The sequence below is a fragment of the Struthio camelus genome, chromosome W (genome assembly GCF_040807025.1).
Source record: "Struthio camelus isolate bStrCam1 chromosome W, bStrCam1.hap1, whole genome shotgun sequence".
In the NCBI taxonomy this organism is placed as follows: Eukaryota; Metazoa; Chordata; class Aves; order Struthioniformes; family Struthionidae; genus Struthio; species Struthio camelus.
This window is the reverse complement of record NC_090981.1, coordinates 15,128,590-15,143,929: the sequence shown is the minus strand read 5'-3', so window position 1 is coordinate 15,143,929 and position 15,340 is coordinate 15,128,590. Positions and strand designations below refer to the sequence as shown.

The following is a 15,340-nucleotide window of genomic DNA, read 5'->3' as shown; positions in this document are numbered from 1 at the left end:
CTAGCACTGAAGCTGCGTGTGTGTGTGTGTGTGTGTGTGTGTGTACTGTAGCAAAACAAGACACAATATAGCAATTTAAGAAATTAAAGCATGAGTACTTAAAAGTATCTATACTGGGAAACTGAAGAGACAAAATAGGGTTCTTGCTGAGTTAAACATACAGATATCTACTTTTAATTTCAGTGTTAATTAAAATAAATATCTATCAAGTGCATATCACTTTCATTGTTCTGAAATAATAAATCTTTCACCAGAACATGCCTGTGGAAACAGAATTTTTGAAATATGGTACTTCCTCTTCATATTTCTGCCTTGGTAGCAAGTTCACATTTTTCCCATATGGTCCATCTGTTAAGAGCAAAACCAAAATTTCTGAAGCATGAGCCATATCATTCTAAATTGGTTTTATCCATAACCTAGAAGCATGACTTAGATTCACAACAAACATGGAATTTTCCAAATGATATTTCTGGTCTTGTAAACACTTCTCTTGTATTAAAAAACAAAAAAGTTCCCATAAGTCTATCTTGTTTTGTTAAAATTAGGAGCTATGTATTTAAAAGGCATTTTTATCTGACCCAGACTGGGTCAGATGTTGCTCTCATGGATACTGGTGTGAACTTTGAGAAAATTCACTGCTTTTAAGAGATAGCTACATGAAAAAGCTTATGGAACGTGTGAAAGCTCTGCAATGTGTTGTACAGCTACATCTGGGGTAGCATATATCTTATATGTTTCTTATATGTATTGCTAATTATGATCCCAGACTAAACAGAACAATCTCCAAATATAAAAGATGAAAAAGGAACTTTGAGAACTTTTAAATAAAATAATGTGTATTTTTTGGAAGTCCCATAGGAACATAAATCCAATTTTGAAAAGTGATATAGAAATCGAAAGCCTGGATTTCACTGACTTTCTCTAAGACTTAGGCTTCCAAGTCACTTTTGTCCTCATGGAAAAGTGTCTCAAAGTCCAGTGAAGACACAAGATCAGATGACATTTTAAATAAATACACTATAAAGACCAGAGTTCCTAGTGTTTGGTTCTTATTTGAAGAAGACTCTATATAATATTTGTCATGCTTTTAGAAATGCTCTTTGAAGAGTCCTACTGTCAAGTCCTTGCTGATTTGGCTAATTTGACTCTACTAGCAAACATAATCTTTTGCAGTGCTTTTGCCAATACTGCTGAAGTGAATTTACCTCCTAATTTCACTGGTTCAAAACAGTGTTTCTTTCTAACAGAAGAATGTTGTTTTCATTGCTCAACAGCAAAAGAATACATTGCATATTTTAAATGGTATAGTCAATTTCTATGTCCTTTTTTATGTAAAAACCTGGGTGGAGTAGGAGATGATGGGTGGTTCTTGAAAACAGTGAAAAGAGAAGTTTTTGCAATGATAACAAAAGTATTGAGGAAATTCATTCAAGGCAGAATAGAAATACTAGTTCTGACATAAGCTATGAAATACACTGTTCTTAATACAGTATTTCATGCAAAAAAACCCCAAACCTTTCCTACAATATATTTGTTTATAGGCAATGGATTAAATGGAAATTTGAAGTCCTGATTCACCCATTCCTCTTATGCTGAAAAACTGATGTTTGATGTTCTGAGACATGTGTGGCTTAAGATCATATACAAATACTGCTCATTTCAAATACTGTATGTAGAGGAAAAGAGTAATTAATTTAGCATATTTCAGGTTTCACCCTGTTAACAATGTAAATAAATAGTTTGGGTAGCCTCTTACTAGGAAGAAAAGAAACCATAAGGCTAGCTTTATTTCTCAGTTACACAAATATCTATTCAGAGCAACTCTATTGCCTTGAGTAACTTACTCCAACTTATGCTGGCATCACCAAGAGCAGATGTTGGCCCATACTTTGAAAAAAAAAAAAGTAATAATAGAAAAATGTATGTGGATAGTAAACTGAAAAAGACAGTAAGTATCAGCATTTAGAAAGTTTAAAGTTTGAGTGTGACATAGGAAAGTTTGAGTGTGACAAGGTGTTTTAAAAATGATACCACAACAAAATGCTCATAAAAGTAGTCTATAGTAAACAACCTGCCAAGCAGTACTGGAAAATGTGCTACATTTTATATCTCAGCAATAAAATGCCTTTAATGTGCACACACGCTCAGAAGTGGATATGAACATCTCAACTCTTGTCACTGCTGGCCCAGCCTGGACCTGTTTTCAGCAATAGTTCACATGCTGACAGTGCTTTCAGTGAGAGTATAAACACATCTGAACTGCTTTCAGCACCATTTCAAGAGGACTAACCCTGCTTGGTTTGGAAACTTTTTAAGTATTGTCTGCATCAGTGCTTGAGTTGTTTTTGTCACCTCATTGGCTACACCCACATCTGAAAAAAAGAACAGAATGAACGAGCAAATGCCATAGGCCAGTGACAGGAGCTAAGCCTAAGCTAAGCCTAATCAGCAACATTCTCATTGGCTTTGTGCAGCATTTGGCCTGAAGAACAACTTTGGCTTGTTCCCTATGAAATGAGAGCCAATGTAGGTATGAACATCCTGAAGTTTTTGCTAGTACAGGTATTTAATAAGATCATCATAGAGTACCATAGTGCAAAATCACAGAATCACAGACTGGTTTAGGTTGGAAGGGACCTCTGGAGATCATCTAGTCCAACCTCCCTGCTCAAGCAGGGTCCTCTAGAGCATATTGCCCAGGATCACATCCAGACGGGTTTTGAATATCTCCAGGGAAGGAGACTCCACTATCTCTCTGGGCAACCTGTTCCAGGGCTCAGTCACCCTCACAGGAAAGAAGTTTTCCCTCATGTTCAGATGGAACTTCCTGCGTTTCCGTTTATGCCCATTGCCTCTTGTCCTGTCGCTGGGCACCACTGAGAAGAGATTGGCCTCATCCTCTTGACACTCCCCCTTCAGATACTTGTACATGTTGATGAGATCCCCTCTCAGTCTTCTCTTCTCCAGGCTGAACAGGCCCAGCTCTCTCAGCCTTTCTTCATAGGAGAGATGCTCCAGTCCCCTCATCATCTTTGTAGCCCTCTGCTGGACTCTCTCCAGTAGTGCCATGTCTCTCTTGTACTGGGGAGCCCAGAATTGGACACAGGACTCCAGGTGAGGCCTCCCCAGGGCTGAGTAGAGGGGCAGGATCACCTCCCTCGACCTGCTGGCAACACTCTGCCCAGTGCACCCCAGGATACCCTTGGCCTTCTTGGCCACAAGGGCACACTGCTGCCTCATGCTTAACTTGTCCACCAGGACTCCCAGGTCCTTCTCTGCAGAGCTGCTTTCCAGCAGGTCAGCCCCCAGCCTGTCCTGGTGCATGGGATTATTTCTCCCTAGGTGCAGGACCCTGCACTTGCCTTTGTTGAACTTCATGAGGTTCCTCTCTGCCCATCTCTCCAGCCTGTCCAGGTCCCTCTGAATGGCAGCACAGCCTTCTGGTGTGTTAGCCTCTCCTCCCAGTTTAGTATCATCAGCAAACTTGCTGAGAGTGCGCCCTGTCCCTTCCTCCAGGTCATCGATGAATATATTGAACAAGACTGGACCCAGGACTGACCCCTGGGGGACACCACTAGCTACAGGCCTCCAACTAGACTCTGCGCCATTCACCACAACCCTCTGAGCTCTGCCATCCAGCCAGTTCTCAATCCACCTCACTGTCCACTCATCCAGCCCTCACTTCCTGAGTTTACCTAGGAGGATGTGATGGGAGACAGTGTCAAAAGCCTTGCTCAAGTCCAGGGAGACAACATCCACTGCTCTGCCCTCATCCACCCAGACAGTCATCCCATCATAGAAGGCTATCAGATTGGTCAAGCATGATTTCCCTTTGGTGAATCCAGGCTGACTACTCCTGATCACCTTCTTGTCCTCCACATGCTTAGTGAGGACCTCCAGGAGGAGCTGTTCCATCACCTTTCCAGGGATGGAGGTGAGGCTGACAGGCCTGTAGTTCCCTGGCTCCTCCTCCTTGCCCTTTTTGAAGGCTGGGGTGACATTGGCTTTCTTCCAGTCCTCAGGCACCTCTCCTGTTCTCCAGGACCTTTCAGAGATGATGGAGAGTGGCCTAGCAATAACATCCACCAGCTCCCTCAGCACTCGTGGGTGCATCCCATCGGGGTCCGTGGATTTACGGATGTCAAGTTTGGACAAATGATTTCTAACCCGATCCTCCTCGACCAAGGGAGAGTCTTCCTTTCTCCAGCCTTCCTCTCTTGTCCCCAGGATCTGGAATTCCCCAGGGCTGGCCTTAGCAGTGAAGACTGAAGCAAAGAAGGCATCCAACAACTCTGCCTTCTCTGCATCCTTTGTCACCAGGGCACCCGCCCCATTCAGCAGCGGGCCCACATTTTCCCTAGTCTTCCTTTTGCTGTTGATGTATTTGAAGAAGCCCTTCTTGTTGTCCTTGACATCCCTTGCCAGATTTAATTCCAAATGGGCCTTGGCCTTCCTCGTTGCCTCCCTGCATACTCTGACAACGTCCCTGTATTCCTCCCAAGTGGTCTGTCCCCTTTTCCACATTCTGTAGACTTCCTTCTTCTGCTGGAGTTTTGCCAGGAGTTCCTTGCTCATCCATGCAGGTCTCCTGCCCGCTTTGCTGGACTTCTTACTCAGAGGGATGCACTGCTCTTGAGCCTGGAGGAGGTGATGCTTGAATATTAACCAGCTTTCTTGGACCCCTCTTCCTTCTAGGGCCCTCCCTCCATGAGATTCCCCTAAGTAGGTCCCTGAAGAGGCCAAAGTTAGCTCTCCTGAAGTCCAGCGTTGCAATCCTACTTATTGCCCTGCTCCCTCCTCGCAGGATCCTCAACTCCACCATCTCATGGTCACTGCAGCCAAGGCTGCCCCCAACCTTCACCTCTCCAACCAGACCTTCTTTGTTTGTTAGTACAAGGTCTAGCATTGCACCTCTCCTCATTGGCGTCTCCACCACCTGGGTCATGAAATTATCATCAATGCTCTGCAGGAACCTCCTGGACTGTTTGTGCCTAGCTGTGCTCTCTTCCCAGCAGGTGTCAGGGTGGTTGAAGTCTCCCATGAGAACCAGGGCCTGTGATTGTGAGGCTACTTCCAGCTGTCTGTAGAAGGCCTCATCGACTTCCTCCTCCTGATCAGGTAGCCTGTAGTAAACCCCCACCACCGTGTCACCCATGTTAGCCCGCCCTTTAATCCTTACCCATAGGCTCTCAACTTGCTCTCCATCCTCCCCTAGGCAGAGCTCCACACATTCTAGTTGCTCCCTCACATAAAGGGCAACTCCACCACCTCGCCTTCCTGGCCTCTCTTTCCTAAAAAGCACATAGCCATCCATGACAGCATCCCCGTCATGTGAACTATCCCACCATGTCTCTGTAACTGCAATGAGATCATGGCCCTGCGACCGCACACAGATCTCTAACTCTTCCTGCTTATTCCCCATGCTGCGTGCATTGGTATACAGGCATTTCAGAGAGCCAGTCAAGCATGCAAGCTTCCCAGGAGAGGTGCAAGAGGATCCTCCATAGCCAAGTTCCATGCTGTCTCCCCTGGTTGTATGCACCCGCTGGAGGCATCCTGACTTGAGTGGTGTTTTACTGACTCTCCTGCCGCTATACCACTCCCCTTCCCCCATCTTGCCTAGTTTAAAGCCCTCCTTACCAGGCTGGCCAATCTGTTGGCAAAGACATGCGTGCCCCGCTTGGTAAGGTGGATCCCATCTCTCCCCATCAGCTGTTGATCTTCAAACAGGGGCCCATGGTCATAGAAACCAAAGCCCTGCTGCCAACACCAGCGGCGCAGCCAGTCGTTCACTTGGAAATCTTGTCTACTCCTCCTCCCGTCCTTTCCCCTCACAGGCAAGATTGAGGAGAAAACGACCTGGGCTCCCAGACCCTTGACCACCATTCCCAGAGCTCTGAAGTCCCCTTTGGTGGTTTCCAATTTGCCTTTCGTGTCATTAGTGCCCACATGGAAGAGCAGCAGAGGGTAGTAGTCTGATGCATGGACGAGCCTTGGCAGTCTTTCCATGACGTCTCTTATTCGAGCCCCTGGCAGGCAGCAAACCTCTCTGGAGAAGAGGTCAGGTCGGCAGATAGGTGCCTCTGTCCCCTGCAGCAGGGAGTCACCCACAACAATCCCTCGCCGCTTCTTCCGGGGGTTCCTGCACGGCACAGGGTCTGCCAGGCCTGTTGCCTCCCTTGGAGCCATGTCCAGCTCCTCCTCAGCTTGGAGGGCGCTAAACTTGTTCTTCAAGGGTAAGTCTTGAGGAGGAGCAAGAGCCTTTCTCCTTCTACGAGAGGTCACCAGCTTCCAGCCCTCTTCAACGGTGTTATGATGCACCTTTACACATGGTACAGAGCTCTCCGGCAACTCCACTGCAGTGCGGGGTGGGGACTCCCAGAGCTGCACAGTCTCCGAGAATACCCTGTCAATCTCCTGCTCATCCTCTCGGATGCTACGCAGCCTACTAACCTCCTCCCGTAACTCCTTTATCTGGTGAAGCAACTGGTCAACCACAGCACACCTTCTGCAGGAGAGCTGACTGTCAGCCCAGGCCTCACTGGAAGGCCCCAGGCACTCCTTGCAGCCTGACACCTGCAGAGCTGCATCTGCTGTCTGAGGGTCTGTCTGGGTTGAAGCCTCAGACACAGCTGATGCAGCACCTCCAGCAGCCACTGGGGAACGTGCTCTGCAGCGCGTCATGACCGTGCCTGGGGAAGGACACACCACTGTGCAAAATGGAGAGGTGCCTTCTTTGCCTTCTGGCGCCCTTCTGCGCGAACTGCTGCGCAAACTGCTGCATCTGTTCGCTGCCTCTGTTGGCTGCGCTCTGAATATAAAACTGAAATTAAGGGGATAAAACAAGTTTCCTCTCATTTGCTAATACAAATCAAAATGCAGTCTTTCCTGCCCAGTAGTATCACCTTTTTGTGATAGATTTGTCCTTGTAATTTCTTTTCTTTATTGAATGTATTTGTCGAGATTGGGATCTTGCTATACTAGATACTATACAAGCACATCATAAGATGCGATTTGGCTTTGAAGAGCATAAACTCCCTTTAATAAACAAATGTATCATTACAGCAAATCAGCTCCAAAGAAAGTTCTTCAGAACCCCAAAAAGGGACTTTTATATGAGAGTTACTCCTGTGTGGTGTATTTGAACAAGATAGCACTGTTTGTGTCTGACGCTGCTGCCCTGCTGTAGTTGTTTTCTAGAGGTTCCAGTTGTATAAGGGTAGTGTGTTACTATCCCTGTACCCTAGGACTAGAGACAATCATGGAAGAGGGAAATTTAAAAAAATCAAGCCAGATTTCAATGTACCTGAAACCCTAATGGATAGGAGAGGTGCGGGATTGTTCCAGACAACTTGCAGTTGCAAATAAGAAGGCTCTTCAACCCCTGATGATTAAATGATGAGACAATATAAACAAGAGACTAGCACCAAACAAGCAGCAGTAGCAGAACAGAGGAAGACTGCATCATGATGAAGCTAATGGAGAATATCAAAAAGAGAGGCAATACAAGTGAGATGCATTTAAATATGTAGATATAGGATGATTTAAGGTTACATGATGAAGTAGGAGTGGACAGAAGAAAGGAGGAGGGAAAGAAAGACGAGAATTCAAAGTTTTGGATTTTTAATGTGGTGGAGAGTCATGCAGAGTTATTTCTGAAAGGGGAAACCACAGAAGCTTGCGTTGCTATGGAGACATTTCAAGAGCGCACTGTCAAGCTCTGCCCAGAATTCAAGGAGAACAAAGATGAAGAATTGACAGCCAGCAGCAGAAAGGAGGTCAAGCACAGTTCCTTCACTGTGACCAAGGAGCAACCTGTACTGAAGCTTTTGACAAGAGCAGACATGAAGCAAAGGGGTAGACAGCTGGAGAACTTCAAATTTTGAAAGCACCTATGCCTAGACACCACCTTATCTGATTTGTTGATTGGACTGACTCTTTTTCCATCTGTCAGTCATGTCAAATATGATTGCTGCCTTTGGGTTTCAGATTGTTTTCTCACTTTTGGGGGGGATTTCTTTTGTGATTGTTGCTTTAACTATTGCCCGTTTAAAGAAAGTACTTGAAAACACAACATGCCATTACAGAAATATGGAGATCATGATATTTCCATAGGTCCTATATGATTGATGAAGACAGTGTAAATTACTGTCACACACTGCATTGCAAATTGAAATAATTCAATATGGTCCCTTAATGAGTAGGAATAAGCAATGAGCTGAAATGCATTTTTTCTAGGCCTGATTCTTCTTTCTTTTTTTAAAACAGACAAATAAAAAGGCTTCCTAGATTGTTCTCTGATACATTTTTGGTTGTAAATTTTGCAAAGTATTATCTTCCTCAAAGGTTACACTTTCTTTTGTCTTTTCTGATCATTTTTCACTAGCAGCTACTCAGGAGGTCATTTAAAGCACTCCCATCTCCCTAGGACAGCAGATGTCAGGCTGATAGAGCAGTGGTTTTGGTGTACTATTGCTTATCACATTTTTGCCCTTTAGGTGCCAACCTGGATTCACTGGAGCAAGATGTACTGAAACTCTGCCCATGAAAATCCAAAACCAAGAAAGTATGTTAAAATAATCTGAACTTTGCTTTCTCCCCCAACTACAGCAACAAAATCAATAGTACTTGATGTTTTCACAGATCAGTTGGAACTGGCCTCTTTAAACTATAATTTATGACTTGATTCTCTAAACTTGACGCTGTACACCATAGCATTATTGACCTCCAAAATGTTTCTCATTTAGTGTTTTCTCATTTTAATCTCTCCATCCATTCACATATCTATTTCTATTGCACACACTAGCAACTTTCTTGTTTGGAAGACTGCTGTAAAGTGCTACCCTAAAAGAACATACTGAAATGAGCAATTTACAGATTTTGTTTCCTAGCTGCCTTGTGAAAAGTAAATACTGAAAACAATTTGGGAATTTGGAATGGTGAATTTCTCTCTCATATCCTGAAACACACTGATCTGGATTTGTTTGGTTTTGATTTTTTTTTTGGGGGGGGGGCGCTTTTTTGCTTCCACAGAGCAAATGAGTTGCTCTCAACATCTTGAGCCATTTTGACATGCTAGACTGAGATTCAGTTTCTGAAAGTGAACTCACCAAGTCATATCAGTTCATACTGAAGGAGTTTCTTTCTTAGCATATATTCACCTATTCTCTTTTCTGTGCTTTTCTCTACAAAATTTTTTGTTTGTTTTTCCTCTCAGGTGCCCAAATGAATTTACTGGTGATCGCTGCCAAAACTACGTAATGGCCAGCTTCTACAGTACGTCCACTACCTTTCTGTCTGTGCCGCAGTAGAAGCATGCTCAGTCAGTGCTGCTTTCTTGTCACTGCATCTTTCCTCCATTGTTTATTTTTTTTAATCTGTAACTAGATGTATTGCCTTAGGCCTAATATTGATTATCTCTGCCTGTTGCATGAAAAGGGTAACAAAAGCAATTTCAATACTCTCTTGGATTGTTTGGCATTGGGGTTATGGGGAGACTTTTAGGAACACGGTGAAATTAACACTGAATGGTGTGATATGGACTCCCCACTGACATCAAGTAGTAAAAGTGCAAAAATTGCTTTTTGAAGGTCTCACGTTTTATTTTCCACAAAAAAACTTATGAATCTTTATAAAGGGTAGTACTCTCCCAAATGAAGGGATACATAACTAAATGTGCGTGTGTGTGTGTGTGTGTGTGTGTGTGTGTGTGTGTGTATGATTTGCATTTAGGTCTACAAGTTAAAGGTAATTTACATGCTTGCATTGTTTCAAATGAACACATTCAAAACAGGAACAAAGTATTCTTCCTTCTCATTGTCCATATCAAAAGAGAGTCAAAAGAGAGTGTAGAATTAAAGAAAGAAAAAAAAGGGAGAGGGAGAGCATAAGCAATGGGGACTGACATTTTTATTTGTGGGGAACAGGTGCAAGAGAGAAAGTATTTCAGAGTCAGATTAAATGATCAAATAAATGTACCATATAGGCCCCTTTGGAGCTCAACACTAACACACACACACACACACACACACACACACACACACACACACACAGTGCAATCATAATCTTGTAAGCTTTCACATGGAGGGGCTGGTTAATTATTATTAATTGTCAGTGAGAAACAGTGTGTACACTGAATATTTATTCTGTCTCTTTGAATATAACAAATTCAAAGGCAACATATCAGAAAATTGTTTAGATTTTAAATTTTTAATATATGTGTGTTATTCATAATTAATTGTTGCTGGCATTGGAATGCACTATGATCTAAAAGTGCTGGACATTTTGTAGCCTGAAGAGCTGTATAGATTTTGTCTTACACTGATGGATAAAAAAATGTCCATACATAATTCATATGGCTCATCATGGAAGTTAGTTACCCATGTAAATGCCAAGGGCACTGGCTGGAGATTAGACCTTTCTGCATTCAAGTGCTTCTTTTATTCTCTGTTTTAAAAGCTTTATTACTATGAGTTTTTTTTTAATACTCCTGATACCTATGGATCTGAAAATGTCTAGGCTATTACAATGCTTTAGTTTACCAAGGTTTAGATTTAAATGGCCTTTTGTCTTTATTGTGAAGAAAAGTAAAATAAAGATTTTGTGCTTTCTAACAGCTTAGAAAAACAATTTAAAAGGAGGTGATGTAAAAAGATAAGCTCGACTTTTTGCAACTGAATTTACATTGAAAACCATGGAAGAATTGTTGATCCTAAGTTCATTTTCTTGTACCCAGAAAAAACAGAGATTTATTTGCCCCCCCGCTATTGTTTTTTCAGTTTCCTAATTTTGATTGTGATTTTTAGATGACTCTCTGGGCAGTAGGTGCCAAACTGAGCTTTTCTGAAGTTGTCTCCCTGGAAAAGGCAGAGATGCCCTTGCTTTTCAGCAGGAGATATGCTCAGTTATACACTTAAGAGAATCCAGATCAAATCTCCTTGAAATGCACTGGCAGGAGAGCACACAATTATCTTAGGCTATTCTGAGAATCCCAGGAAATGGTTATTAGATTCTAGCACCTTATATAGCACATCATTTCTGAAATTGCTGCAAATCTTAAAATAACACTTTTGGAAAGGGTCCAGTAAGGGTATATTTATATTTAACCCCCAAAAAACACTTATATTACTTTTTATTACTATGCCCAATATAGATCAGGGCATACAATTAAAAAAGGAAACTCAGAATGAGAATTCTCTTCAGGAAACCATTTAATCTCGGGCTGAAAGGCAAGCTCATAATTCGCACCAAATATATTGGGCAATTAATTCAATTTAATTTAGCTCTATCAAAACAACTTTTGCACATTATAGAGCAAACCAGAATGTTAAACAAAACAAGTATAAGAAACACAATTGTACATGTGAACTATATAGTGCCATCTAATTTTAATCGATTTCAGAAGGGTCTTTTTTTCATTTGGTAAGGGTGTCTCAATAGGGCTCCATGCAAAGAGTGCCTAGAGATGAGCTGTTACTATCCTAAGGCTGTATTTTTGGCTGTTAAGACAAAGCTAGTTTCAGAAATGAACTCTAGGGAAGACTCAGAACTAGGCCAATGCTGAGCGTTTTGAAAATCCCACCAACAGGGTGAAAAGCTTACTTGTTTGTCTAGGGAACAATTTAGTTGGCCCTGAAATATGTAAACACCATTTGGTTATCATGGTGCACTGAAAACAGATTGAAAAGAGATACAATTAATTTAGAATAATGTCTTTGTTAAGGAAGTTTCCTCCATAGAAATAGCTTTCCCTTCCACCAGTGGAAATCTGAGGGTAGCTCGGAAAGAATGGGGGAAGAGACTACTGGAAGGCACATCTTTAGGCTGTACAGTCCCTTGGCTTCCAGCTTTGTGAACACACTAAACCATAGGGCATATCGTTAGAGCTGAGAGTTGTCAGCTGTTAGTTTCCCCACTGCCATAGTCACCTCTAGGATTGCAACTAAGCAATTTTTTTCCCCTTTAAGTAGTGCTTTCTGCCACTGCAGCCCGAGGGGCAATAAAGAACAAATGGTGTTAGTCTTGCTGGTCTCTGAGGTCCAGCTGGCAAAGCCTGTAAGATCCTTTCCTTGAGCATAGCAGCCACACCTGCCACTGGGTGTGTTCTCCCATCCCCTTGAACTACCCAGCCTTACCATATGAGGAAGGGAAGAGTTGAGACAGACACAGTAGAGAACATGTGCAAACCTTGTATATGGATGTTGGCCATGAGTTCATGCTGCATACATAGAATTCAGGCAGTATCAGTGTACCAGTTGGCTTTCTGCTACAGTGGTTTTGACCTTGGGACTTATGGTCCACAAGACATCAGAAAGTAGTCCACAAAGGAGTTACAAAAATGCATCTATTCCACATACATATTTTTCTGTATATTTATATTTAAACTTTTACACATTCCCATATTTGCAAGCAAGAGAGCAAAGCAAATTGAGGAAGATAAGAGTAATGAATTAACTTTAAAAGTTTAGTCTAATTTCTATGTAGTTGTCCATGAGAACTATTGCGGCAACACTGTTCAGGATAGTCCTTGGATTCAGAAAGCCTGGGGGAGCCTTCCATTTAAAAAAGGGTTGATGAAGACTTCTCTAGAGCATAATCACAGATAAACTCTGTCCTTTCAACCTGTCCCAAATGGGCCAAGGACCCCATTCCAGAGGGCTAGCTGACTTGTTCACTTCGCTAGTTAGTAGTTATAGCTGTACTGGGCATTTAAAACATTTTGTGGGTATACACATCTGCATGCAGTCTCATGCATGGATTGAATGTAGGAAAGGTCCCTGAATTCCTGAAGGCAAGTATTTCAGTATGGTACACCAGTTTAAATTGTGCTCCATTTCAGCTCTGCCATCCTTGATGAGCAATAATCTCAAATGGGGCAGAAGGAAAATTCTGTTAAAATTATGATAGCCTCTGCCCTGTGTTCTTGAGATGTGTTTGAGAAATTAAAGGGGAAAATAGAAAGATTTGAGTAAAGCTATGATATACTAGAGGGATGACCTCAACTCTAATGCTATAGATTGAAACTGCCTCATTTTTCAGTCTTTCTATAGATCTTGAAAAGTCCAGTTTTCAGCCATTCTACTATAATGCTGTTTCTCAAGTGGTCATGTTTCTACAAGGATACTAGATAATTTTACCTGAAATTTCCAGTTTCTAATGCCTTTCAGTACCCTAAATTATACTGTAACTGTTTTTTGCACTGGGATCAAAGCTCCTAAATGATATATACATATTTGGAAATGTTATTGTTCATCTTCTGCCCAAGATTAAAAAAGGAAAAGAGTTTTTTCAAAATAACCTATTCAGTTAATGCTCTTGAAACACTAAAACTGCTATGAAAAGACTATAATGGGGGAGTCTCATTAATAAGAGCGCATTTTCTGTCTTGTCAAACTTGAACTAGTTGTTGGGTAGCAACAAGAGCCATAGGACTCTACAGCCCATATTCAAAAGGGATTTGAGAGTCTGAGTGCCACCGAAATAAAATGGGACTTTGGATCCAAAGTGCCTAAATCCCCTTTGAGAAAGGGGGTCCTGGCCCCTCAAGTAGAACTGGCCAGCATGTAGGGTTTCTGTTTTGTGACAGTTCTGGTTTTTTTTAGTTTGTTTTCAATCCAAATCAGACTAAAGCTAAACTTTTAAAATTTCTCATGACCTAGAGAACAAATTTAGATAATAAAATTAAAACAAAAATTAAAAACAATTTAAGAAACACTACAACTTGATGCTTCTGAAATGAAATTTATCTCCCTGGAACACTCTGTTGCTGAGTGAAGATGATAAGAATGAATCATTCTCTATGTCAAGTGCTAGGTCTTCTACACAACCCCACTGTTCTACTTGTCTCCATCTGGGGAGCACGATGTTCCCAGATTACCTGGCCACCTAATGCTTCAGACTAGCCACCCAGAATTATTGGGTGTCTAAAAGCTCTGGGGCACAGTACATGAAGACTCTGCCCAGGAATCTTGGAGAGTCTGTTCCAGCATTCCCAGGCATCATATTCTTGCTCTAAGTAGGGAGTTCAGATTCCCTGCCAGGAAGCTTGATTTCCATAGACCCTAGACCCCAGTGTATCTGAAATGACATAGGAGCCTGTAGTAGGATTTCCAGGCTCAAAGTTCCAATTCCAGGTGTTAGACCCTAGATTCCTAGGACTTTCAAACATATAGGTTTGGGGTCACAAGCCTAGGACCCCTGGCATAAGCTGATTGCCTCAAGCCATGGACTGTAAATCCAACATGAAGCTGAGGCAAGGCATCTTACAGGGCTGTCCTGAAACCCAACTGTGTCCCAGTCTATTGTGCCTCCACCTAGGATACAATGTGAACATTTTTGATTCACCAAGGGGAGTCAGTGAACCCAAAACACTTCCTATAAAACAGCTTAATTTCAACAAATCTGGCACTTTTGGGTGAAATTGTTTTGCTTAACTATTTCTTATGAATTCTAGTCATACATCACTTTTTTAAACTGCACTCTGAGCAATTTTTCTTCCAATTCTGCCCAAAATGAAATTACATTTAGAATGAAACTGTTATTGAAAATAATTTATCATATTTCCTCTTAAAGAAAATGGACAAAAATTCAATAGAAACCACATTATATTTAATAAATATGCAACAGTATTGGATTAAATAAGAAAATATCAAAATACAGGACTAGGAAATGTAGCTATGGATAGCAAAAATAAGTTAATGTTATATGCAGTCTTCAATTCAGAATAAGTAATGGATGTTTCTTCAGTTTTCTTGTTAGGACTTTCAGCCAGAATATAGCCCCATTTTAAGTACAAATTTGTCATTGAATTATTTGAAATAGAAATTGCATGATATAAATGACTTCCCCTAAAGTGAAATTACATCCAGGCTATCAGTCTTACCTATAAGCAAGAATAAATACAGTAATATTTATGCATGGGCATGTCATTCATTTTACTGAAGACTTAGCCAAGCTTTCTATGCAACTATTGTATATCCTTAGCAGTGGTCATGTAGGCATGTAATACTGGCTCTTTAGGAAGAGATCTGGATGGATTCCAATTCATTTAACCCTTAAAGTGTTACTGATCAGTAGGAGAGAACTGACACTCCAAATGTATACAAACTAATAACAAGTCTACTTGCTTAGAAAATTAGGATTGGATTAAAAAAAAATCAGCAAACAAGGACAAAGAAAGTGAGAGCTACTGTGGTTATGGTGTTGGCCCTATGGGAGGAGAAATGGAATTTTGGCAGGACTTGGGCCCCATATGATTTTGTGGTGTAACCCTTTTAAGGGGTTTAAGGGTTAACCTCAAGCCATGGCCCCATTCATCTCAGTAAGATCTTTAAGGGTTAAT

At 41.8% G+C, this 15,340-nt stretch overlaps 1 protein-coding gene across 1 annotated transcript in view; it reads left to right on the top strand.

The window, feature by feature from the left end:
• LOC104151802 (pro-neuregulin-1, membrane-bound isoform) overlaps positions 1–15,340 on the top strand; it is a 104,767-nt gene that overhangs the window by 72,278 nt on the left and 17,149 nt on the right. The window contains exon 4 of the mRNA XM_068924592.1: positions 9,218–9,276. Within this exon, the coding sequence (XP_068780693.1) occupies positions 9,218–9,276 (59 nt within the window). The remainder of the gene's footprint in view (positions 1–9,217; positions 9,277–15,340) is intronic.